This window comes from Anomaloglossus baeobatrachus, chromosome 5 (assembly GCF_048569485.1).
Source record: "Anomaloglossus baeobatrachus isolate aAnoBae1 chromosome 5, aAnoBae1.hap1, whole genome shotgun sequence".
In the NCBI taxonomy this organism is placed as follows: Eukaryota; Metazoa; Chordata; class Amphibia; order Anura; family Aromobatidae; genus Anomaloglossus; species Anomaloglossus baeobatrachus.
The window spans coordinates 441362929-441388632 of record NC_134357.1 but is presented as its reverse complement, the minus strand read 5'-3'; the positions used below and the strand labels follow the sequence as shown (position 1 = coordinate 441388632).

At 49.3% G+C, this 25704-nt stretch overlaps 1 protein-coding gene across 2 annotated transcripts in view; it reads right to left on the bottom strand.

The window, feature by feature from the left end:
• Positions 1-593: 593 nt before the first annotated feature.
• Positions 594-25704, bottom strand: part of LOC142311742 (uncharacterized) — a 35298-nt gene continuing 10187 nt past the window's right edge. Inside the window, exons 4-7 of one of the 2 annotated variants that reach the window (XM_075350416.1) lie at positions 20741-20819; positions 11604-11670; positions 11365-11513; positions 594-2384 (exon numbers count right to left, since the gene is read on the bottom strand). In XM_075350416.1, the coding sequence (XP_075206531.1) occupies positions 1289-2384; positions 11365-11513; positions 11604-11670; positions 20741-20819 (1391 nt within the window). In that variant the 3' untranslated portion in view covers positions 594-1288. The remainder of the gene's footprint in view (positions 2385-11364; positions 11514-11603; positions 11671-20740; positions 20820-25704) is intronic. The other variant, XM_075350415.1, reaches the window with a different exon arrangement.

Here is a 25704-nt window from a genome sequence, read left to right as displayed (position 1 = left end):
ATTTCGTAACTATTTTGGGTGATATAATTCTCAGATTTATGGGCATAAAATTTAAAAATTTTGAAAATTGCTAAATTTTCTACATTTTTGCCAAATTTCCGTTTTGTTTTTTTTTCACAAACAAAAAATATTGGCCTACATTTACAACTATTATGATGTACAATGTGTCACGAAAAAAAACAATCTCAGAATCACCGGGATCCGTTGAAGCGTTCCAGAGTTATAACGTCATAAAGTGACACTGGTCAGAAATGTAAAAAAATGACATGGTCATGAAGGCTGTTTTCAGGCCCAGATGAAGGGGTTAAAGTAACCTTATTTTAGCAGCATTTTTTCTATATCTACCTAAAAGGTTTATATAGCTTTGTCAAAATTCTTGAGCCGATTTTGACAAAGCTGAGTGCCAGCTAACACAACCTCAATTATGTTTCATTTCCACCTAGGCCTGCCTAAAGGAATGAATGACAACCCCAGTGGGAGCCCCAAATCCCAGCCATACTGATCATCAACCAGTTTTCCATATATGAAAAGGTTTGTATAATTAAACAATTCAGAGACTTTCATTTATTAGTTTTTTGTATTTTTTTTTTTTAAAAAGATGAGGAAAAAATAAAAAAACAAAAACAAAACATGGCCACTTTAAAGAAAAAAAAAATATAAAATAAAAAGCTGCAGATGCTCTAGTTCCCACTAAGCAGATTTGCAAAACAAAAAGGTTTCTGGTAAGGAAAGAAAAAAATAAAATACAAGTGGTTGTCACAATACTATAGATGTAATGTATATCTAGTAAGAAAGAAATCTTGGAAACTTTTCTCAATAAATTAAACATTTCAATGTTCAGTAAATCACTGAAAAAAAAGACTGCAAAATTACCTACTAGCACCGATATCGAAAAAAAAACAATTCCACATTATTCCTGTCAAAAAAGCGAGGAGCGAGAAGACCAGAAACGTTGATTTCTCTTCAGTCATGAAACATGTATTTTATGTATGGGGGATAAAGAAAACCTACTGTCCTGCCGGGCTGCGCAATTAAGGCTGCAGAGGCAGCAGCCCGACATTTCTAGCACTTCCATCAGGTGACAGGACTATGGATAACATCACAGCTGATCCTGAAGACCTTCCATGCCTCCTAGATAAATGCTGGTCTACATGGGGGTTGGTAATATCGGCTGTCCCTCCAGGCGGAGACTTACCCGCCCCTGTGCAACGACCCAGCCCTGTACTGTACTCATTCAATTCCAGAGCCTAGTAGAGATGCCGCTCATGACTCAGTCAGGGTGTAGATCCTAGGAATGTTCTCTTAAGTTAGAGTTAATGCCTGGCAATGGTGGAATATCCCCGATCGCATTGGGATTGCAGTCATCAGGGTTGATATCGTCTTCAAACCCATTAGAATACTCATTAGTTAGTCTTTCCTCCAGTTTGAGCTTTTTAACCTCTTCTACTACTCCGACTACTTGAACGGGTTCAACATCATCTTGGCAAGGACTGATATTGTGACTGGACTGGGCAGCTTCTTCAGATGCAAAGACGTCGATTGGAGAGTTCATAGAGTTACAATATGGCATCTTTCTTTTACGGTTATGTTCTCCTTGGTTAAGTTTATTCTCAACAATTTGATTACAGTTGGAAAGTCCATTGACCTCTACTCCACCTCCTTGGTCATGCTCGGACTTCTTGATGACCTCTTCCTGCTGCACTTTCTTGGTAGGGTTCTCCTTACTAGGGTCTTCTATGGCATCTTCACAGTCAACATTCTCTTCATTCTTCTCTATCTTGTCTTCTTCTAGACCCATGATGGAATTAGGATCCTTTATGAGTGGATGGCTTTGGTCAGGACTGGCTTCCTCAATCTGATTTGGTATATTGTTTGGCAAACCGCCTCTATCTTTCATAGGTATCCCCTCACTGATGTCTCTTTCAATCTTGGAGTCAAACTGATTTACCGTAACCTCATTACATTTGGCTTTACCAGACTCATGAACCTTGGTAAATGTTTGTGCCGCATCCTGGTTATTGCAAGTCTTTGAAACAAGATTCTTTTCTACGTCACCATGAAATACCTCTGAGCCCACAGTTACATCATTCCCTTCTGGAATGCGAAAATTCCTTAGTTTCTCCATTGGGCCCCAGATAAACCTGTCCTGCTGATTGTTTTGTTTGTATTTCTCCCAGGCGAAGTGCACCAGCCTCCTGCGCTGCTGCTTGTCCTTTACAGCAAACATGAAATAGTCCAACACGCTCCTTTTCACACTGGGAAGCTGGTTCTTACACAAGGTTACCTCCAGAAAAAACTGGACCAGAGGGGCTTGATAGTGTTCATAGCCCATCTCCCCCAAACACTTCAGTATCCTTGTGATCCGCAAGTTGTTGTGGCTGTGACTGTTGGAAAAAAGAAGACCTAGATTAGAAGGTGCTGGTTGACCACTTACCCCTCCAGTGAACACTTATTGACACTAGTCAAAAGTGTGTCTTACGGTCAGCTGTTCACAGCTCAAGGCCGTAAGACACACTTTACTATATTGGATACCACAAGGAAAGTTTCAAATTACAGTGACATGACAGAAAAAGGTTGGGAATTAACCAGTACCGCCACCCGGACTCTTGAATGGTGTTTCTCCCTGTGCATACAGTAATACGTCCTATTAACATATTCACCTGCCTTGAAGGGGGGGGGGGCTGTTTTATTGATTATGTTAAAGGAGGTGTCCAGCATTTTTATATTGATGGCCCATCCTTAAGGCCCAGTCACACTAAACAACTTACCAGCGATCTCAACAATGATACAACCTGATAGGGATCGCTGGTAAGTTACCAGCGTCACACTGCCAGTGCCGGCTCCCTGTTCTCTGCACACATAGCCACAGTACACATCGGGTTAATTACACAATGTGTACTCCGGCTACGTGTGCAGAGAGCAGGGAGCCGGCACTGACAGCTGAGAGCGGCGGACGCTGGTAACGAAGGTAAATATCGGGTGACCATAGTAAGGGCTTCTTGGATACCCGCTGTTTACCGTGGTTACCAGCATCCACAGAAGCCGGTTCCCTGCTGCCTGGACATTTAGTTATTGCTCTGTCGCTGTCACACACAGCGATGTGCGCTTCACAGCGGGAGAGCAACAACTAAAAAATGGCCCAGGACATTCAGCAACAACCAACGACCTCACAGCAGGGGCCAGGTTGTTGCTGGATGTCACACTAAGCAACATCGCTAGCAAGTTGTGCCTCTGCAGCGATGTTGCTAGCGATGTTGCTTAGTGTGACGGTACCTTTAGGGTACCTCATCAATATAAGATTGATGGAGGTAAGACTGCTTGTTTTTGTGGGACAAATTGTAGTTTTGAATGACACCATTCACATTACCAACTATCATAATGAAAAACAGAATTATTTCTTTTAGTGTAGTGGAACAGAAAAAAAAAATGTTATTAACTTTTTGCTAGTTTTTACGGCATTCACTGCACAATAAAAATACAAGGAGAACCTAGATGGTAGGCATGAAGGCCTTTAGCAGGTCAACGGCTGCCAAGAAACCTACCACCAACCAGAGATTGCAATGAGCCGATATACTCGCAATCCAGAATTTAGACGATTTAATTGCCATTGTAAGAGATACGCCATTTAAATGGCTAAACAGCACTGGTAAAAGTCCCCTCCAGTCGGTGATGTTATAGTTGGTTATGGTGCGAGCTCAGCTCCTGAGCCTGCACCATACAGTTGTGCTCAAAAGTTTACATACCCCGGCAGATTTTTTTTTTTGCTTTCTTGACCTTTTTTCAGAGAATATTAATGATAACACATTTTTTTCCCACTCATGGTTAGTGGTTGGGTGAAGCCATTTATTGTCAAACTACTGTGTTTTCTCTTTTTAAATCATAATGACAATCAAAAACATCCAAATGACCCTGATCAAAAGTTCACATACCCCAGTTCTTAATACCATGTATTGCCCCCTGTAACATCAATGACAGCTTGAAGTCTTTTGTGATAGTTGTGGATGAGGCTCTTTATTTTCTCAGATGGTAAAGCTGCCCATTCTTCTTGGCAAAAAGCCTCCAGTTCCTTTAAATTACTGGGCTTTCTTGAATGAACTGCACTCTTGATTTCTCCCCTGAGTGGCTCAATGATATTGAGGTCAGGAGACTGACATGGCCACTTCAACTTTGACCAAGTTTCCTGTGCCTTTGTAGCTCACACATGCCCACGTCATCAGCAATCCTCCTCCGTGCTTTACAGTAGGAATGGTGTTCCTTTCATCATAGGCCTTGTTGACACCTCTCCAAATGTAACGTTTATGGTTGTGGCCAAAAAGTTTGATTCTGCTCGCATCACTCCAAATTATCTTGTTCCAGAAGTTTGGAGGCTTGTCTCTGCACTGTTTGGCATATTGTAGGTGAGATATACTTTGTGGAAATTGCGCAGTAATGGCTTTCTTCTGGCGACTCAACCATGCAGGCAATTTTTCCTCCTTATAGTGCATCTTGAAAAAGACACACCGCTAGTTTTCAGTGAGTCCTATATTTCAGTTGATGTTACTTGTGGGTTTGTTCTTTGCATCCCAAACAATTTTCCTGGCAGTTGTGGCTGAAATTTTTGTTGGTCTACCTGATCGTGCTTTGGTTTTTACACAGCCCCTGATTTTCCATTTGTTAATCACAGTTTGAACACTGCTGAATGGTATTATCAATTCCTTGGATATCTTTTTGTATCCCTTTCCTGTTATATACAGTTCAACTATCTTTTCCCATAGATCCATTGACAATTCTTTTGTTTTCCCCGTGACTCACAATCCAGAAAATCAGTGGCTGGATGAAAAATGCAAGTCTGTCTGGATCCCAGAAACTCACTCTGCTTTTATGCACACACTGATTACAAGCAAACGGGTCACGGGTGAGGATGTTACTTTTATTAGTCATTCATACCAATTGTGTCAACTTCTGTGCATGTTATCAGGCCAAAATCACCAGGGTATGTGAACTTTTGATGAGTCATTTGGATGTTTTTGGTTGTCATTATGATTTAAAAAGAGAAAACACAGTAGTTTGACAAGAAATGTCTTCACCCAACCACTAACCATGAGTGGGAAGAAGGGAATTTTGTTACTTACCGTAAATTCCTTTTCTTCTAGCTCTTATTGGGAGACCCAGACGATTGGGGTATAGCTACTGCCCTCCGGAGGCCACACAAAGCACCACACTAAAAAGTGCAAGGCCCCTCCCCTTCTGGCTATACCCCCCCGTGGTATCACGGGTACTCCAGTTTTAGTGCCAAAGCAAGAAGGAGGAAGCCAATAACTGGTTTAAACAAATTAACTCCGAGAAACATCGGAGAACCGAAAAAACCGTTCAACATGAACAACATGTGTACCCGCAAACAACAAAAAAATCCCGAAGGACAACAGGGCGGGTGCTGGGTCTCCCAATAAGAGCTAGAAGAAAAGGAATTTACGGTAAGTAACAAAATTCCCTTCTTCTTCAGCGCTCTATTGGGAGACCCAGACGATTGGGACGTCCAAAAGCTGTCCCTGGGTGGGTAAAGAAATACCTCATGTTAGAGCTGCAAAAAAACAGCCCTCCCCTACGGGGATGTCACTGCCGCCTGCAGGACTCTTCTACCTAAGCTGGCATCCGCCGAAGCATAGGTATGCACCTGATAATGCTTGGTGAAAGTGTGCAGACTGGACCAGGTTGCTGCCTGGCACACCTGTTGAGCCGAAGCCTGGTGTCGTAATGCTCAGGACGCACCCACGGCTCTGGTTGAGTGGGCTTTTAGCCCTGAAGGAACCGGAAGCCCCGCAGAGCGGTAGGCCTCTAGAATTGGTTCTTTGATCCATCGAGCCAGGGTGGCTTTAGAAGCCTGCAATCCCTTGCGCGGACCAGCGACAAGGACAAAAAGAGCATCGGAACGGCGCATGGGCGCCGTTCGGGAAATGTAGATTCTGAGTGCTCTCACCAGATCTAGCAAACGTAAGTCCTTTTCATACCGGTGAACCGGATGAGGGTAAAAGGAAGGCAAGGATATATCCTGATTAAGATGAAACGAGGATACGACCTTAGGGAGAAACTCCGGAATGGGGCGCAGCACTACCTTGTCCTGGTGGAACACCAGGAAAGGAGCCTTGGATGACAAAGCTGCCAGCTCAGTCACTCGCCGAAGCGATGTGATCGCGACAAGAAACGCCACTTTCTGTGACAGGCGAGAAAAGGAAACGTCCTTTAGAGGCTCGAAGGGCGGCTTTTGCAGAGCAACAAGTACTCTGTTCAGATCCCATGGATCTAACGGCCGCTTGTACGGGGGCACAATATGACAGACCCCCTGTAGGAACGTGCGCACCTTAGGAAGACGTGCTAGACGCTTCTGAAAAAACACCGACAGTGCCGAGACTTGCCCTTTAAGGGAGCTGAGCGACAAGCCCTTTTCCAACCCCGATTGCAGGAAGGAAAGAAAGGTGGGCAATGCAAATGGCCAAGGGGATACTCTCTGTGCAGAGCACCAAGATAAGAAAATCTTCCACGTTCTGTGGTAGATCTTAGACGTTGACTTCCTAGCTTGTCTCATTGTGGCTACGACTCCTTGAGATAATCCTGCAGACGCTAGGATCCAGGACTCAATGGCCACACAGTCAGGTTCAGGGCCGCAGAATTCTGATGGAAAAACGGCCCTTGGGACAGTAAGTCTGGTCGGTCTGGCAGTGACCACGGTCGACCGACCGTGAGATGCCACAGATCCGGATACCACGATCTCCTCGGCCAGTCTGGGGCGACGAGTATGACGCGGCTGCAATCGGATCTGATCTTGCGTAACACTCTGGGCAAGAGTGCCAGAGGTGGAAAGACGTATGGGAGCCGGAACTGCGACCAATCTTGAACCAATGCGTCTGCCGCCAGAGCTCTTTGATCGCGCGACCTCGCCATGAATGCCGGGACCTTGTTGTTGTGCCGGGACGCCATTAGGTCGACGTCCGGCACTCCCCATCGGCGACAGATTTCCTGAAACACGTCCGGGTGAAGGGACCATTCCCCTGCGTCCATGCCCTGGCGACTGAGGAAGTCTGCTTCCCAGTTTTCTACGCCGGGGATGTGAACTGCGGATATGGTGGAGGCCGTGGCTTCCACCCACATCAGAATCCGCCGGACTTCCTGGAAGGCTTGCCGACTGCGTGTCCCCCCTTGGTGGTTGATGTATGCCACCGCTGTGGAGTTGTCCGACTGAATTCGGATCTGCCTTCCTTCCAGCCACTGCTGGAAGGCTAGTAGGGCAAGATACACTGCTCTGATTTCCAGAACATTGATCTGAAGGGTGGACTCCTGCGGAGTCCACGTCCCCTGAGCCCTGTGGTGGAGAAACACTGCTCCCCACCCTGACAGACTCGCATCTGTCGTGACCACTGCCCAGGATGGGGGCAGGAAGGATCTTCCCTGAGACAATGAGGTGGGAAGGAGCCACCATTGTAGAGAGTCCTTGGCCGTCTGGGAAAGAGAGACTTTCCTGTCCAGGGACGTTGACTTCCCGTCCCATTGGCGGAGAATGTCCCATTGAAGTGGACGCAGATGAAACTGCGCAAAGGGAACTGCTTCCATGGCTGCCACCATCTTCCCGAGGAAGTGCATGAGGCGCCGTAAGGGGTGCGACTGGCCCTGAAGGAGGGATTGCACCCCTGTCTGTAGTGACCGCTGCTTGTTCAGCGGAAGCTTCACTCTCGCTGCTCGAGTATGGAACTCCATGCCAAGATACGTTAGTGACTGTGTCGGAGACAGATTCGACTTTGGAAAGTTGATGATCCATCCGAACGTCTGTAGAGTCTCCAGTGTAGCATGTAGACTGAGTTGGCATGCCTCTTGAGAGGGTGCCTTGACAAGTAGATCGTCTAGGTAAGGGATCACCGAGTGTCCCTGAGAGTGCAAGACCGCTACCACTGCCGCCATGACCTTGGTGAAAACCCGTGGGGCTGTCGCCAGACCGAATGGCAGAGCTACGAACTGAAGATGTTCGTTTCCTATCACAAAACGTAGAAAACGTTGATGTTCTGTAGCAATTGGCACGTGGAGATAAGCATCTTTGATGTCTATTGAGGCAAGGAAGTCTCCTTGAGACATTGAGGCCACGACAGAGCGGAGGGTTTCCATCCGGAACCGCCTGGCGTGCACATGTTTGTTGAGCAGCTTTAGATCCAGAACAGGACGGAACGAGCCGTCCTTTTTTGGAACCACAAAGAGATTGGAGTAAAACCCTCTCCCTTGTTCCTGAGGCGGTACAGGAACCACTACTCCTTCCGCTCTTAGGGAGTCCACCGCCTGCAGCAGGGCATCTGCTCGGTCTGGATGTGGGGAGGTTCTGAAGAACCGAGCTGGAGGACGAGAACTGAACTCGATTCTGTACCCGCGAGACAAAATGTCTGTCACCCACCGGTCTTTGACCTGTGACATCCAAATAACGGAAAAGCGGGAGAGCCTGCCCCCGACCGGAGATGCGGAGGGGGGGAGCTGGAAGTCATGAGGTAGCCGCTTTGGAAGCGGTTCCTCCATTTGCTTTCTTGGGGCGCGCGTGAGCCCGCCAGGAATCTGAGCTTCTTTGCGTCCTCTGAGTCCCTTTGGACGAGGAGAATTGTGTCTTGCCCGAACCTCGAAAGGACTGAAACCTCTGCTGCCATTTTTTCTGCTGAGGTTTGCTTGATCTGGGCTGGGGCAAAGAAGAGTCTTTACCCTTGGACTGTTTAATGATGTCAGCCAATGGCTCGCCAAACAGTCTATCTCTAGATAAAGGCAGGCTGGTTAAACATTTTTTGGAACCAGCATCTGCTTTCCAGTCCTTTAACCACAAGGCTCTGCGCAAAACTACCGAATTGGCGGACGCCATTGAGGTGCGGCTGGTAGATTCTAGGACCGCATTGATAGCGTAAGACGCAAACGCGGACATCTGCGAGGTAAGGGACGCCACTTGCGGCACCGCTGGATGTAAGATAGCATCCACTTTTGCTAACCCTGCTGAAATAGCTTGGAGTGCCCATACGGCTGCGAATGCTGGAGCAAACGACGCGCCGATAGCTTCATAGACAGACTTTAACCAGAGGTCCATCTGTCTGTCATTGGCATCCTTAAGTGAAGCGCCATCCTCCACTGCAACTATGGATCTAGCTGCAAGTTTGGAAATCGGGGGGTCAACTTTTGGACACTGGGTCCAGCGCTTGACCACATCAGGGGGGAAAGGAAAACGTGTATCCTTAGAACGTTTAGAGAAACGCCTTTCTGGATGAGCGTCGTGTTTCTGGATTGACTCTCTGAAGTCAGAGTGATCCAAGAAAGCACTTAATTTACGCTTGGGATAGAGAAAACGAAACTTCTCCTGCTCTGCAGCTGCCTCCTCTGCAGAAGGGGCTGGGGGAGAAATATCCAACAGTCTATTGATGGCTGAGATAAGCTCGTTTACCATGGCGTCCCCATCCGGGGTATCCAGATTGAGAGGGGTTCCAGGATAAGACTCCTGATCACTCTCATCAGACGCATCACAGAGCGACTGATTGCGCTGAGACCCTGAGCAGTGTGATGACGTTGAGGGTCTTTCCCAGCGAGCCCGCTTAGGGTGGCTGGGGCTATCATCTGAGTCATAATACTCAGCCTGTGAAGCCGGGGACCCCCTTGCAGTCTGGATTAAATCCAACTGAGGGGGATTAGAGGACAGAGACCTCGCCGTGTCCATAGACTGAGCCCCAGGCATGGATTGCAAAGTTTCAAGGATTTTTGCCATAGTCACAGACATATTATCAGCAAAAACTGCAAAGTCTGTCCCTGACACCGGGGCAGGACTTACAGGCGTCTCAGCCTGGGTCACTATCTCTCCTGACTCCGGCTGGCGAAGCAGCACCGGATCTGAGCATTGCACACAATGGGGGTCCTTGGAGCCTGCTGGTAGAGCAGCCCCACATGCAGCACACGCAGTGTACACAGCCCTAGCCTTGGCAGCCTTGCGTTTTGTGGATGACATGTTGCTGCCTCCTCAGAGCGATCTGGGTATACAGCCAGGAAGCGACCTCACAGTGCAAGCAATAAGGAAATATATATATGTCCAGTGACACAGTACACTAATACACACTGAGGCACTAGAGGGGCCAGCTGAAAAGCCGCTTACCGCCCGCTTAAGAGCGGGTGTGTGATCTCCAAAGCCCCCTAGTCCAGGTCTCCCAGAGCCTTGCGTCCTTCCTCCAGCCAGACATGCATGTAATGGCTGCCGGCGTCCTGAGAGAGGAGGGGGGGCGGGCCCTGGGCGTTCCTGGCTAAGAGCGGGAAGCCTGCTTCCCTCTGTGCCTAGTGAGAGGGCTGGAGCATGTAAATCAGGCTCCAGCCCTCGTCGCTGCGGTGAAACAGCGTCTCTCCCCTACCCTGATTGACAGGGTGGGGGCGGGAACGAATCGGAGCTGCCGGCGTCCTAGGCCGCAAAAGCCGGGGACTAGATTTATAAACGCCACCGCCGTAAAAGCGCGGTCGGCGTGTCCCCGGCGAACTAAAAGTCACAGCAGCGCCGCCCGGTCCAGCGGGGGTCGGCGCTGCGTTCCCACAACACAGAAAAAAGTCCCCCAGTTAAACTGTAGGAACACTAGCTCTAGCGTTACGGTCCCCGGCGCACTACAACACCCAGCCAGCCCGGAGTGTGTCTGTGCCTGCCGGGGACACAGAGTACCTGTATGATGCAGGGCCTTGTCCCTGATGGTACTCCTGCTCGGCATCCACCAGGTGCTATGGGTCTGTGGATGGAGCCCGGCGTCAGAGCTTTGAGGCCGGCAGGATCCCACTTCCACAGAGCCCTACAAGGGGATGTGGAAGGAAAACAGCATGTGGGGCTCCAGCCCCTGTACCAGCAATAGGTACCTCAACCTTACAACACCATCCACGGGTGAGAAGGGAGCATGCTGGGGGCCCTATATGGGCCCTCTTTTCTTCCATCCGAAATAGTCAGCAGCTACTGCTGACTAAAATCTGTGGAGCTATGCATGGAATGTCTGACCTCCTTCGCACAAAGCTTGAAAACTGGAGTACCCGTGATACCACGGGGGGGTATAGCCAGAAGGGGAGGGGCCTTGCACTTTTTAGTGTGGTGCTTTGTGTGGCCTCCGGAGGGCAGTAGCTATACCCCAATCGTCTGGGTCTCCCAATAGAGCGCTGAAGAAATAAACTTTTGTGTGATCATTCATAGTACCAAAAAAAAAAAAAAAAAAAAAATCTGCCGGGGTATGTAAACTTTTGAGCACAACTGTATATGTGGGCCTGTACTACGTTGTGAATGGGTGAATACAGTAGCACTGTCATTCTAGCTTTATCAGAAAAAGGCATGCTGGGCGAAGACTCCATGGGCTTACGTGAACTTACTAATTCAAATTCTTAAATCTGTCTTCATAGTTTGCTGCCCGACGCAATTCTCCCGTCTGCTCGTTGAAGAGTGTGATACCATAAAACTGAAGCATAAGTTTGTATGCTTTCAGGAACCTGGTCTTCACGTCATTGTCCTCCTTCATAATCTACAACAGGGCGAAAAATGACAAAGCAGTCACTTAACAGAGCGGTCATCAGTAAACTATTCCATATGTGATGTGCGACATTCCCTCTACCTTAATCTCATCCTGGGTCAGGGGTTTGGCGTAAGAGTTCATCCCGTATTCTCGTAATGGAAACAGCCTGGAAAAGAAGATTTTATCATATCAAGTCAGATTGCTGCCTCATATGTCACATCTATAGGTATTTCTCGCATGTGCTCCCTGTCCATGTCCATGAGCTTATGGGAGGTAACAGACTTAAAGGGAAACTCCGGCAAATATGATTTTTTTTTTTTTTTTTTACTAAAGAGGTTGTCTATTACTTTTACATTGATGGCCTATCCTTAGGATAAGGCTGCTTTCACACATCAGTTTTTTTTGCAATCAGGCACAATCCGGCAAAAACCTGAAAAAACTGATCCAGCGTCTGTTGCCGCCAGATCAGTTTTTCCCCCATAGACTTCTATTAGTGCCGGATGGCCTTGCGTTTCATCTGGCTTTTGCCAGATCCGGCAAAATTTGCTTGTCCGGCGGCCAGATGGAATGCTGAGGGGAACGTTTTGTCTCCGACGAAAAACCGTATTGCGACGTGTTTTATAATGGATGCCTATGGACGCCAAATCCGGCGTAATGCGGCCAAAAACGTATACGGCCGCCGGATGCATGCTCAGTATCACAACGGATCTGTCAAGGAACTGGTGGAAAAAACTGATGCAACTGATGTTTTTTCGCCGCATCCGTTTTTTTGCCGGATTGTACCTGATGCCAAAAAAACTGATGTGTGAAAGCGGCCTCAAGGGTGCTTTACACGCTGCGACATCGCTAGCGATGTCGCGAGCGATAGCACCTGCCCCCGTCGTTGGTGCGATTATGTGGTGATCCCTGCCGTAGCAAACATTATCGCTACGGCAGTGTCACATGCACATACCTTTTCAGCGACTTCGATGTGACCGCCGAACAATCCCTCCTTCAAGGGGAAGGTGCGTTCGGCGTCATAGCGACATCACTGCGGCGTCACTAAGCGGCCGCCTAATAGTAGAGGAGGGGCGGAGATGAGCGCCCGGAACATCCTGCCCACCTCCTTCCTTCCTCATTGCCTGTGGACGCAAGTAAGGAGATGTTCGTCATTCCTGCGGCTTCACACATAGCGATGTGTGACGTCGCAGGAGCGACGAACAACCAGCGGTATGCACCACCAATGATATTTGGAAAAGGAGCGACGTGTCAACGATCAACGATTTTTGCCGTTTTTGCGATCGTTGCACGTCGCTTCTTGGTGTCACACGCTTCGATATCGCTAACGGTGCCGGATGTGCATCACAAACACCGTGACCCCGACGATAAATCGTTAGCGATATCGCAGAGTGTAAAGTCCCCTTTAGTCATCAAAATCTGATCGTCCGGGGTCTGACAGCTCCGCTGATCAGCTGTTCTCGGTTCTGGCGGTGGCAGCCAGAAATGGTTCCGAAGCTGCCCAGTCTTCTGATAGTGGTACTGCATATCTGCCTCCAGTTGACTTGAATGGGAAGCAAATGTGCAGTACCCAGCAGCTATGAGTTGACGGGGCAGCTCCAGAACGGAGTATTTGCGGCAGTCTGCTGCCGGCGCTGGTACCGTGAAAAGCTAAATCGGCGGGGGTGCAGAGTGTCGGACCCCAGGTAATCAGAGATTGATGACCTATCCTAAGGACAGGCCATCAATGTACAAGTGGAGGAAATCTCTTTAAGGCTATGTGTGCACTAGAAAGTGCCTTTTTCTTAAGAAAAAAACGGACCCCCCTTAAAGAATCCTGCACCCGCGGTAAAAAACTGCACCAAAACCGCAACGAAATCCACATGCGGTTTTACCACAGTCTGCCACAGATTTACTGCAAGTTGGTTCCCGCGGATTTTTACCATTATCTATGGCATAAACCGCTTGTACCTGCAGAAAAGAAGTGACATGCACATTAATTCCGCAGCGGTAAATCCGCAGGTATAAAAAAAATGCAGTGTGCATACAGCATTTTTTAAAACCCATAAGATTTGCCGGGGAATGACTGCACCAATGTTAGGCACATTTTCTCCAGCAAATCTGTGGCAAAATGCGCCGTAAATCCGCAGCGTGCGCACAGGGCCTCAGTGTGGATTTGGAGGTCGCTAAGATTACCACTTGAACACAAGATGCTCTTTTCAGTAGCAGCTCTCTGAGTACAAGACCTCTCCTTCATATGATCCTCCCTCTTACAAATGAAAGAGGATGTGTCCTTTACACATTTAGGTGGGTTCTTCTTTTTACTAATACTAGAGAGAAGATGAACACTTAGTCAACTTATTGCCAAAAATTATGACTGCCATGTTTGCTCTGATGAAGATCTCTACATGCAGTCATAAGTTTACAATCTGGGCATATTTTGTAGTTTTTTTCGGATACGTCCACATGGCTTTTATTTGTTAATCTGGCCATAAATTCTGCATCAAAGTAACAAAACAAAGAAGGGAATTTTGTTTACTTACCGTAAATTCCTTTTCTTCTAGCTCCAATTGGGAGACCCAGACAATTGGGTGTATAGCTATTGCCTCTGGAGGCCACACAAAGTATTACACTTAAAAGTGTAAGGCCCCTCCCCTTCTGGCTATACACCCCCAGTGGGATCACTGGCTCACCAGTTTTAGTGCCAAAGCAAGAAGGAGGAAAGCCAATAACTGGTTTAAAGACCAATTCAATCCGAGGAAACATCGGAGAACTGAACCATACCACATGAACAACATGTGTACCCGAAAAAACAGAAAAACCCCGAGAAAACAGGGCGGGTGCTGGGTCTCCCAATTGGAGCTAGAAGAAAAGGAATTTACGGTAAGTAAACAAAATTCCCTTCTTCTTTGTCGCTCCATTGGGAGACCCAGACAATTGGGATGTCCAAAAGCAATCCCTGGGTGGGTAAAAGAATACCTCATGATAGGGCCGTCAAACGGCCCTCTCCTACAGGTGGCCAACCGCCGCCTGAATGACTTATCTACCTAGGCTGGCGTCTGCCGAAGCGTAGGTATGCATCTGATAATGCTTGGTAAAAGTAATTAGACTCGACCAGGTGGGTGCCTGACACACCTGCTGAGCCGCAGCCTGGTGCCGTAATGCCCAGGATGCACCCACGGCTCTGGTAGAATGGGCCTTCGGCCTTGAGAGAACCAGAAGCCCAGTAGAACTGTAGGTTTCAAGAATTGGTTCCTCGATCCCCCGAGCAAGGGTGGATCTGGAAGCTTGCGACTGTTTACGCCGACCAGCGACAAGGACAAAGAGTACATCCGGGTGGCGCAGGAGCGCCATGCGGGAAGTAGAACCTGAGTGCTCTCACCAGAACCAACAGATGCAAATCTTTCTGAAATTGATGGACTGGACGAGGACACAAAGAAGGTGAGGTGATATCCTGATTGATATGAAAATGGGATACCACCTTAGGGAGAAATTCCGGAACCGGACGCAGAACTACCCTGTCCTGGTGAAGGACCAGGAAGAGAGTTTGTATAAGAGCGTTGCTAGCTCGGAAACTCTCCTAAGAGACGAGAACGTTAGTAGAAGGCCACTTCCCGTGAAAAACGGGAAGGGAGACATCCTTCAAAGGCTCGAAAGGCGGCATCTGGAGAGCAATTAGAACCTTGTTCAGATCTCAGGGCTCAAACAGCCGCTTGTACGGAGTGCTGAGAAGACAAACTCCCCGTAGGAACGTGCGTACCTGAGGAAGTCGTCGTTTCTGAAAAAAATACAGACAGCGCTGAGACTTGTCCCTAAAGGGAACTGAGCGACAACCCATTTTCCTACCTAGATTGCAGGAAGGAAGGAAACATAGACGATGCAACCGGCCAGGGAGAAACACCCTGCGCCGAGCACCGGGATAAGAACATCTTCCACGTCCTGTGGTCAATCTTGGCGGACGTTGGTATGCTAGCCTGTCTCATGGTGGCAACCACGTCCAAAGGTAATCCTAACGACACTAGGTTCCAGGACTCAATGCCACACCATCCGGTTGAGAGCCGTAGAATCCAAATGGAAGAATGGCCCTTGAGACAGCCAGTCTGATTGGTCTGGTAGTGCCCCCGGTTAGCCTACCGTGAGGCACCACAGAACCGAGTACCACAACATCCTCGGCCAATCTGTAGCGACGAGGATGGCGCGGCCGCAGTCGGTCTTGATCTAGCGCAGTACTCTGGGCAACAATGCCAGAGATGGCACCTAAGGGAGCTGGAACTGCGACCAATGCTGAACTAAGGCGTTTGCCGCCAGAGCTCGATGATTGTGAAACCGTGCCATGAAGCTGGCACATTGTTGTTGTGCCGTGACGCCATTAGATCGACGTCCGGCCTCTGTCAGCGGCGCCAGATCTCCTGAAACCCGTCCGGGTGAGGAGACCATACTCTTTCGGCCACACCTCAGCGACTTAGAAAGTCAGCTTCCTAGTTTCCACACTTGGGATGTGAATTGTGGATATGGAGGATGCCGTGTCATCCACCCACATCAAACCTGCCGGACTTCCTGGAAGGCTTGCCGGTTGCGCGTTCTTCCTTGGTGGTTGATGTATGCCACCGCTGTGGAGCTGTCCGACTGAAGTCGGATATGCTTGCTTTCCAATTGCTGTTGGAAGGTTTGTAGGGCAAGATACACTGCTCTGTGTCAAGAACATTGATCTGAAGAGTGGACTCTTGCTGAGTCCACGTACCCTGAGCGCTGTAGTGGAGAAAAACTGCTCCCCACCCTGATAGACTCGCGTCTGTCGTAACTATCGCCCAGGACGGGGATAGAAAGGACCTTCTTTTTGACCAAGAGGTGAGAAGAAGCCACCACCGTAGAGATTCCTTGGCCGCCTGAGAAAGAACGACGACTCTGTTGAGGGACGTCGACTCCTTGACCCATTGGCGGAGAATGTCCCATTGTAGTGGACGCAGTAAAACTGCGCGAAAGGAACTGCCTCCATTGCTACCATCTTACGTAGGAAGTGCATGAGGCGTCTCAATGTGTGCGACTGGTTCTTAAAGAAGAGCTTGCAGCCCGTAGGAATGCTGTTTGTCTAGCGGCAGCTTCACTATCGCTGAGAGAGTAAGAAACTCTATGCCTAGATATGTTATCGATAGGGTCGGGGTCGGATCTGACTTTAAAAAGTTGATGATCCACCCAAAACTCTAGAGAGTCTCCAGCGCAACGTTCGGGCAGAGTTGGCATGTTTCCTAAGAGAGTGCCTTGACAAGTAGATCGTCTAAATACGGGACCACAGAGTGACCCTGAGAGTGCAGGACTGTGACTACTGCTGCCCTGACCTTGGCGAAGACCAGTTGGACTGTCGCTAGCCGGAAGGTAGAGCTACGAACAGAAGGTGTTCGTTTCCTATAACGAAGCGTAGAAACGCTAGTGCTCTGGATCAATCGGCACGTGTGGATAAGCATCCTTGATGCCTAACGATGCTAGGAAATATCCTTGGGACCTTGAGGCGATGACATGGCGGAGGGATTCCATCCGGAACCGCCTGGTGTCCACGAGCTTGCTGAGCATTTTTAGATCCAGAACGGGACGGAACGGCCCGTTGTTATAGGTACCGCAAAGAATTTGGGGTAAACCGTGACCTTGTTCCTGAAGAGGAACGGGGGACATCACTCTTTCTGCCTATAGAGTGCACCCTGTTTGCAGAAGAGCAGCGGCCCGGCCGGGAGGTGTCATTGACCTATGGCAGCTAAATATCGCCAAGGCGGGAGAGCCTGCTACCGACCGAGGCCGCAAGTCATGAGGAAGCCGCCTTGGAAGCGGGTTTTCAGACTGTCGCTTTTTTGGGGCGAGACTGAGCCCGCTAAGAATCTTAGCTCCTCTAATCCTTTTGAGTCCACATTGGACGAGGAAAAAAGGGACCTGCCCGAGCCTTGAAAAAACCGAAAACCCCGACTGCCTCTTGCTCTGTTGGGGTTTGTTGTGTCCGGGCTGAGGAAAGGATGAATCCTTACCTCTGGACTGTTTAATGGTTACATCCAACGCTCACCAAACAGTCGGTCAGCAGAGAAAGGCAACTGGTTAGGCAACCTTTTTTGGAAGCAGATCTGCCTTCCATTCACTTAACGCGTAGACCAGGCTCTGCTTAAAAACACGGAGTAGCGGAGGCTACCGCCGCACGGTTCGCAGAGTCCAGGACAACCTGAATCGCGTAAGAAACAAATGCAGACATTTGAGAGGTTAAGGATGCCACCTGCGGCACAGATGTACGTGTAACCGTATCAATCTGTGTAAGGCAAGCTGAAATAGCTTGGAGTGCCCCAAGGGAGAGAATGCCGGAGCCAACGCCGACAGCCTCATAGATGGCTTTCGACCAGAGATCCATCTGTCTGTCAGCAGCATCTTTGATTTTGCAGTTCCATCTCCCACTGCAACTATGGATCTAGCTACAAGCCTAGAGATTGGAGGATGCCGCTCGGGACATTGGGTCCAGTCCTTGACCAAGTCAGGGGACAGGGATAACATGTATCCTAAGCCGTTTGGGGAAGCGCATATCTGGATAAGCGTGGTGTTCCTGGACTGCCTCTCTGAAGGCAGAGTGGTCCAGAAAAATACATGAAGCTGACTCCTCCACTGGAGGAGCTGTGAGAAATAACCCACATTCTATAGATGGACGCTATAAGATTATTTACTATGGCGTCACAATCAGGTGTATCCAGATTGAGAGCGGTCTCAGGATCAGAATCCTGAGCCGCTACTTCCGCCTCATTACACAGCGAGCCCTTCTGTTAGGACCCTGAGAAACCGAGGCCGCTGATAGCGAGCCCACTTAGGCTGTCTGGGACTGACGTCCTTGCAGAGCCGTGACTCTGGGATGCCTGTTAGTTATTCACACTGAGGGGGGCCATGGATCAGTGATTCAACAGTGCCCATATTGTGAGAGACATGTCCGGACTGCTAGGCTTCTAGTATCATAGCCATAGTCTCAGAAAAACTGTCAGTAAATACTGCAGACACCGTCCTCATCCCCTGGCCATTAGTGCATATAATGGGAGTCTATGTGACCTGCCGGCCGTATAGCCGTACATGCTGTACCAGCTGTATAGAAAAACATGTGGTTCTGCACTTTTGTTTTACACAGAGAATATGCTGATAACTCCTCCGCCTAATCCAGGAGGGTATATACAACGTGCGACCAAACAGTGCAATGTATATAGTACAAGCATATCTATAAGTGCACTTCTGCACTAGTGGGGTTAGCACCACAGGTGCTGCTTAACGCCTGTTACAGCGATTGTGTGACTATCAGAATGCCAGGGTCTTCCACACTTGTCTCTGTATCGTACAGAAACTGCACTAATGGCTGCCAGCGTCCTTGTAGAGAAGGAAGCCGTGGGCGTGCCTGAGAAAGTGCGGGAATCCGGATTCACAGTGCACACAGTGAGAGGGGTGGAGTATGCAAAACATACTCCAGCTCTCAGCGCTGCTCTATGCAGCGTCACGCCCCTACCCTGACTGTCAGGGCTGTGGGCGGTAACGAAGGGAGATTAGGCCCAGAAGCCGGGGACTCGAGTTAACAGCGCGGCCGCCGTAAAAGCGCGGGCCGCGCTGAAGTCCCCGGCGCACCACAAGTGCCAGCCGCGCCGCCGTTCCAGCGGCCGGCGCGACCGATTCATAAAAGTGGCCAGCGTCCCGCCCCTCTCCTGACTGGCAGGTCTGGGGGCGGGAACGAACGGAAGCAGGCCGCAAAAGCCGGGGACTCTAGTTATCAGCGCGGCCGCCGTAAAAGCGCGGGCCGCGCTGAAGTCCCCGGCGCACCACAAGTGCCAGCCGCGCCGCTGCCAGCGGCCGGCGCGACCGATTACTGGAAGCGGCCAGCGTCCCGCCCCTCTCCTGACTGGCAGGTCTGGGGGCGGGAACGAACGGAAACAGGCCGCAAAAGCCGGGGACTCTAGTTATCAGCGCGGCCGCCGTAAAAGCGCAGGCCGCGCTGAAGTCCCCGGCGCACTACAAGTGCCAGCCGCGCCGCAGTCCCAGCGGCCGGCGCGACCAGTTCCCATAAATGAGCCTGCTTCAGCGAGGCTGAATGAGGCCATGGCACAGGCGCCGCAGCGCTGATGTCCCCTGGCGCACTACAACACCCAGCATGCTGCGGTGTGAGCGCCAAATGCACGGGGACACAGAGTACCTTGAGGAAGCAGGGCCATGTCCCTGATGTACTCCGCTCCATCCAGCATCTTCTCCAGGGGCTGTAGATGGAGCACGGTCTCAGTGCCTGGAGACCGGTAAATCCCACTTCACCCAGAGCCCTGTAAAAAGGGATGGGGAAGGAATCAGCATGTGGGCTCCTGCCGCCGTACCCGCAATGGGTACCTCAACCTTACAAACACCTCCGACACAGTGGGGTGAGAAGGGAGCATGCTGGGGACACTATATGTGTCCTCTTTTCTTCCATCCGACATAGTCAGCAGCTGCTGCTGACTAAAAAGTGGAGCTATGCGTGGATGTGTTGCCTCCTTCGCACAAAGCACAAAACTGGTGAGCCAGTGATCCCACTGGGGGTGTATAGCCAGAAGGGGAGGGGCCTTACACTTTTAAGTGTAATACTTTGTGTGGCCTCCAGAGGCAATAGCTATACACCCAATTGTCTGGGTCTCCCAATGGAGCGACAAAGAAACACTTAGGCTTCAATTAATCAAGACATGTTTTTCATGCTGGTTTTGATAAGGTAGGCAGGGGGTGGAGTGTGTGCAACTCACCACAAATCTTACTCCAGTCAGTGACTAGAGTAAGATCTGTGGAGTAAAACTCTGCCGCTCGTCATGAATTTGATGAGCGGTGTTGCCCCAGCTTTGGCTACTTTGTCTGAGCTGGACGAAAATGGCGGGAGAATGCCAATCCGCTATATATTGGCACAGGCTCGCGTTGTGCAAATATTTTGCAACTTTTTAAAGCTTTTCTGGCATAATCAGGGCCTTGGGGTTATGTAATACATGATAGAAAAATCCAAAGTGTAAATGTCTATAATCGAGAGCAGCTGATCTGCAGGGGGCCCTCATTGGGAATAACTTCATTTAATTTGTGTGCCTCTACCTGGAAGGATTTTCAGACAGAATCTACCTGAAAAATGCGGCTGTATGAACATCAGTATGGTTTTTCTACCAATAATGATGGGGCTCAGTTTTTGAGGTTTTGCTTTTTCCTGGATATTCACTGAAAATCCTTTTTTTTTGCAGTAAAGCAAGGGCCTGTGCTGCACTCACCACTGGATGTAGGAATGGTTCCGCTCCAATGTGTTATAATTGTCCTTCCAGTCATTGAGCAGATCATCAATGTGCAATCCTGCAGGAGAGAGAATCATCAAGTCAGTGCCCGGCACAAGGCAACACGTCTGCATCCAACATACATCTATCCTCTATCACAGTGGTTTCTAATGGGACACACAGTGTATGAAAGCCGCTTAACTCCATTACATAAAATTAACTAGATGATTGTATTTAACCCCTTCCTGATATTGAAAATTCTCATTTTAGCGCTTAGAGTTTTTTTTCCTCCCCTGCCTTAAAGAGCCATAACTATTCATTTTTTCCATCCAGGGCTTGGTTTTTCGCTTGATGCGTTTCATCTTCTAAATGACACTATTCATGTTATCATAAACAGAGAGGCCGGGTGCAGAGCCCAATATCTATAACACTAGTGCACAATAGGTGCTGCATAATTTAGTGACCCAAATGGCAATTAACACTAGAAGTCCCAGGAATTTTGAGCTCCATAGGGTTCCAATGGTAGAAATGTTGAATGACCCCTCTCTGGGACTCCTAATGTTAAATAAGAGAAAAAGGAAGACACTGTATAAATATGTGCACACTATATACCGTTTACTAGATACAATTTTTTTTTTTTTATTACGTACAGAAACACATTAAAACCTACAAGATTGTCATACACAGGGACAGTAGGACTGTAAGTCCGCTTGAATAGAGAGCGCTTAGTATACACTGAAAAATGTAGTCTGCAGGAGATCAAATCTTCGAACAAGGTCTTAAAGGGAACCTGTCATCAGAAATTTCGCCCAAAAGCTAAAAGATTCCCCCTCTGCAGCTCCTGGGCTGCATTCTAGGAAGGTCCCTGTTATTATTGTGCCCCCTGTGAGACCAAAATAAAGCCTTTATAAAGTGCTACCTTTTTGTATGCAGCTTCTGTAAATGGGACACGGGGGCGGGCTCTCTGCCGTCCGTTATTCTGCCCCCTGGTCCTGTATGCCGCCCCCATCGCTCCTTTCCTTATCTGATGCACCGCCCACTGCTCCAGCCATCCACGCGCATGCCCAGTGCCAGTCTCACGGGACTGAGCAGTGTGACCGCTGGTGACGTGTGCGCAGACAAGTGATTATGGGCGGGACTGTGACTGTTATCAGCAAGTACCCGCCCATAATCTCGTGAGCGCGCAAACCTCTCCAGCGGTCACACTGAGGTCAGTGTAGATGCTAGACTGTATGGGCTGCTTCCAGGGATGACGTCCCTTTGTCACGTGATAGGGGCGTGTTCAAAATACTATCACGTGACAAAGGGACGTCATCCCTGGAAGCAGCCCATACAGTCTAGCATCTACACTGACCTCAGTGTGACCGCTGGAGAGGTTTGCGCGCTCACGAGATTATGGGCGGGTACTTGCTGATAACAGTCACAGTCCCGCCCATAATCACTTGTCTGCGCACACGTCACCAGCGGTCACACTGCTCAGTCCCATGAGACTGGCACTGGTCATGCGCGTGGATGGCTGGAGCAGTGGGCGGTGCATCAGATATGGAAAGGAGCGATGGGGGCGGCATACAGGACCAAAAGGCAGAATAACGGACGGCAGAGAGCCCGCCCCCGTGTCCCATTTACAGAAGCTGCATACAAAAAAGGTAGCACTTTATAAAGGCTTTATTTTGGTCTCACATGGGGCACAATAATAACAGGGACCTTCCTAGAATGCAGCCCAGGAGCTGCAGAGGGGGAATCTTTTAGCTTTTGGGCGAAATTTCTGATGACAGGTTCCCTTTAAGTCACAATAATAAATTACTAGAACACTGGATACGTCTGCACAATAATAAATTGAGTTTAGACAGACCAGGGTACAAAGGGTATATACAGTGGGTACGGAAAGTATTCAGACCCCTCTAATTTTTTCACTCCGTTTCATTGCAGCCATTTGGTAAATTCAAAAAAGTTTTTTTCTCATTAATGTACACTCTGCACCCCATCGTCACAGAAAAAAACAGCAATGTAGAAATTTTTGCATATTTATTTAACAAGAAAAGCTGAAATATCACATGGTCATAAGTATTCAGACCCTTTGGTCAGACACTCATATTTAAGTCACATACTGTCCATTTCCTTGTGATCCTCCTTGAGATGGTTCTACTCCTTCGTTGGAGAGCAGCTGTGTTTAATTAAACTGATAGGACTTGATTTTGAAAGGCACACAACCTGTCTATATAAGACCTCACAGTGCATGTCAGACCAAATGAGAATCATGAGGTCAAAGGAACTGCCCAAGGAGCTCAGAGACAGAATTGTGGCAAGGCACAGATCTGGTCAAGGTTACAAAAGAATTTCTGCAAGTACTCAAGGTTCCTAAGAGCATAGTGGCCTCCATAATCCTTAAATGGAAGAAGTTTGGGACCACCAGAACTCTTCCTAGACCAGGCCGTCCAGCCAAACTGAGCAATCGTGGGAGAAGAGGTTAAGGACAACCCCAAGATCACTGTGGCTGAGCTTCAGAGATGCAGTTTGGAGATGGGAGAAAGTTACACAAAGTCAACTATCACTGCAGCCCTCCACCAGTTGGGCCTTTATGGCTGAGTGGCCCAATGGAAGACTCTCCTAAATGCAAGACATATGAAAGCCCACATAGAGTTTGCACAAAAACACATGAAGGACTCCCAGACTATGAGAAATAAGATTCTCTGGTCTGATGAGACGAACACAGAACGTTTTGGTGATAATTCTAAGCAGTATGTGTGGAGAAAAAGGGAATTTTGTTTACTTACCGTAAATTCCTTTTCTTCTAGCTCCTATTGGGAGACCCAGACAATTGGGTGTATAGCTTCTGCCTCCGGAGGCCACACAAAGTATTACACTTTTAAAAAAGTGTAACCCCTCCCCTCTGCCTATACACCCTCCCGTGGATCACGGGCGCCTCAGTTTTGGTGCAAAAGCAGGAAGGAGAAATTTATAAATTGGTCTAGGGTAAATTCAATCCGAAGGATGTTCGGAGAACTGAAGACCATGAACCATAAGAACAAATCAACATCAACAACATGTGTACACAAAAGAACAAGCAGCCCGAAGGGCACAGGGGTGGGTGCTGGGTCTCCCAATAGGAGCTAGAAGAAAAGGAATTTACGGTAAGTAAACAAAATTCCCTTTTTCTTTGTCGCTCCATTGGGAGACCCAGACAATTGGGACGTCCAAGAGCAGTCCCTGGGTGGGTAAAAGAATACCTCAATAAAAGGAGCCGAAAACGGCCCCCTCTTACAGGTGGGCAACCGCCGCCTGGAGGACTCGCCTACCTAGACTGGCGTCTGCCGAAGCATAGGCATGCACTTGATAGTGCTTCGTGAAAGTGTGCAGACTAGACCACGTAGCTGCCTGAAACACCTGCTGAGCCGTCGCCCGTTGCCGCAAAGCCCAGGACGCACCTACGGCTCTGGTAGAATGGGCTTTCAACCCTGAAGGAAGTGGAAGCCCAGAAGAACGGTAGGCCTTGAGAAACGGTTCCTTGATCCACCGAGCCAAGGTTGACTTGGAGGCCTGAGAGCCCTTACGCTGGCCAAGGACAAAGAGCGCGTCTGAACGGCGCAGGGGCGCCGTGCGAGACACGTAGAACCGGAGTGCTCTCACTAGATCCAAAGAGTGCAAATCCTTTTCACACTGGTGAATTGGATTAGGGCAAAAGGAAGGCAAGGAGATATCCTGATTTAGATGAAAGGGGGATACCACCTTAGGAAGAAATTCCGGGACAGGACGCAGAACCACCTTATCCTGGTGAAAAACCAGGAAGGGGGCTTTGCATGACAGCGCTGCAAGCTCAGACACTCTCCGAAGTGATGTGATCGCCACCAGGAAGGCCACCTTCTGAGAAAGACTGGAAAGAGAAACATCCCGCAGCGGCTCAAAAGGCGGCTTTTGAAGAGCAGTCAGAACTCTGTTAAGATCCCAAGGATCCAACGGACGTTTGTAAGGTGGGACCATGTGGCAAACCCCCTGCAGGAACGTGCGGACCTGCGGAAGCCTGGCTAGACGCTTTTGAAACAACACGGAGAGCGCCGACACTTGGCCCTTGAGAGAGCCGAGGGACAAACCCTTGTCCATTCCAGATTGTAGGAATGAAAGAAATGTGGGTAAAGCAAACGGCCATGGAGACAAACCGTTATCAGAGCACCAGGATAAGAAGATTTGCCAAGACCTGTAATAGATTTTGGCGGACGTTGGCTTCCTGGCTTGTCTCATGGTGGCAATGACATCCTGAGATAACCCTGAAGACGCTAGGAGCCAGGACTCAATGGCCACACAGACAGGTTGAGGGCCACAGAATTCAGATGGAGAAACGGCCCTTGTGACAGCAAGTCTGGACGGTCTGGAAGCGCCCACGGTTGACCCACCGTGAGATGCCACAGATCCGGATACCACGACCGCCTCGGCCAGTCTGGAGCGACGAGAATGGCGCGACGGCAGTCGGACCGGATCTTGCGTAGTACTCTGGGCAGCATTGCCAGAGGGGGAAACACATATGGCAGTCGAAACTGCGACCAATCCTGGACCAGAGCGTCCGCTGCCAGAGCTCTGTGATCCTGAGACCGTGCCATGAAGGCCGGGACCTTGTTGTTGTGTCTCGATGCCATGAGATCGACGTCCGGCGTTCCCCAGCGGCGACAGATCTCTCGAAACACGTCTGGGTGAAGAGACCATTCCCCCGCGTCCATGCCCTGACGACTGAGAAAATCTGCTTCCCAGTTTTCCACGCCCGGGATGTGAACTGCGGAGATGGTGGAGCCTGTGACTTCCACCCACTGCAGAATCCGCTCGACTTCCTGGAAGGCTTGACGACTGAGAGTGCCGCCTTGGTGGTTGATGTAGGCGACGGCAGTGGCGTTGTCCGACTGGATTCGGATCTGCCTGCCCTCCAGCCACCGATGGAAAGCCAATAGGGCTAGATATACTGCCCTTATTTCCAGAAC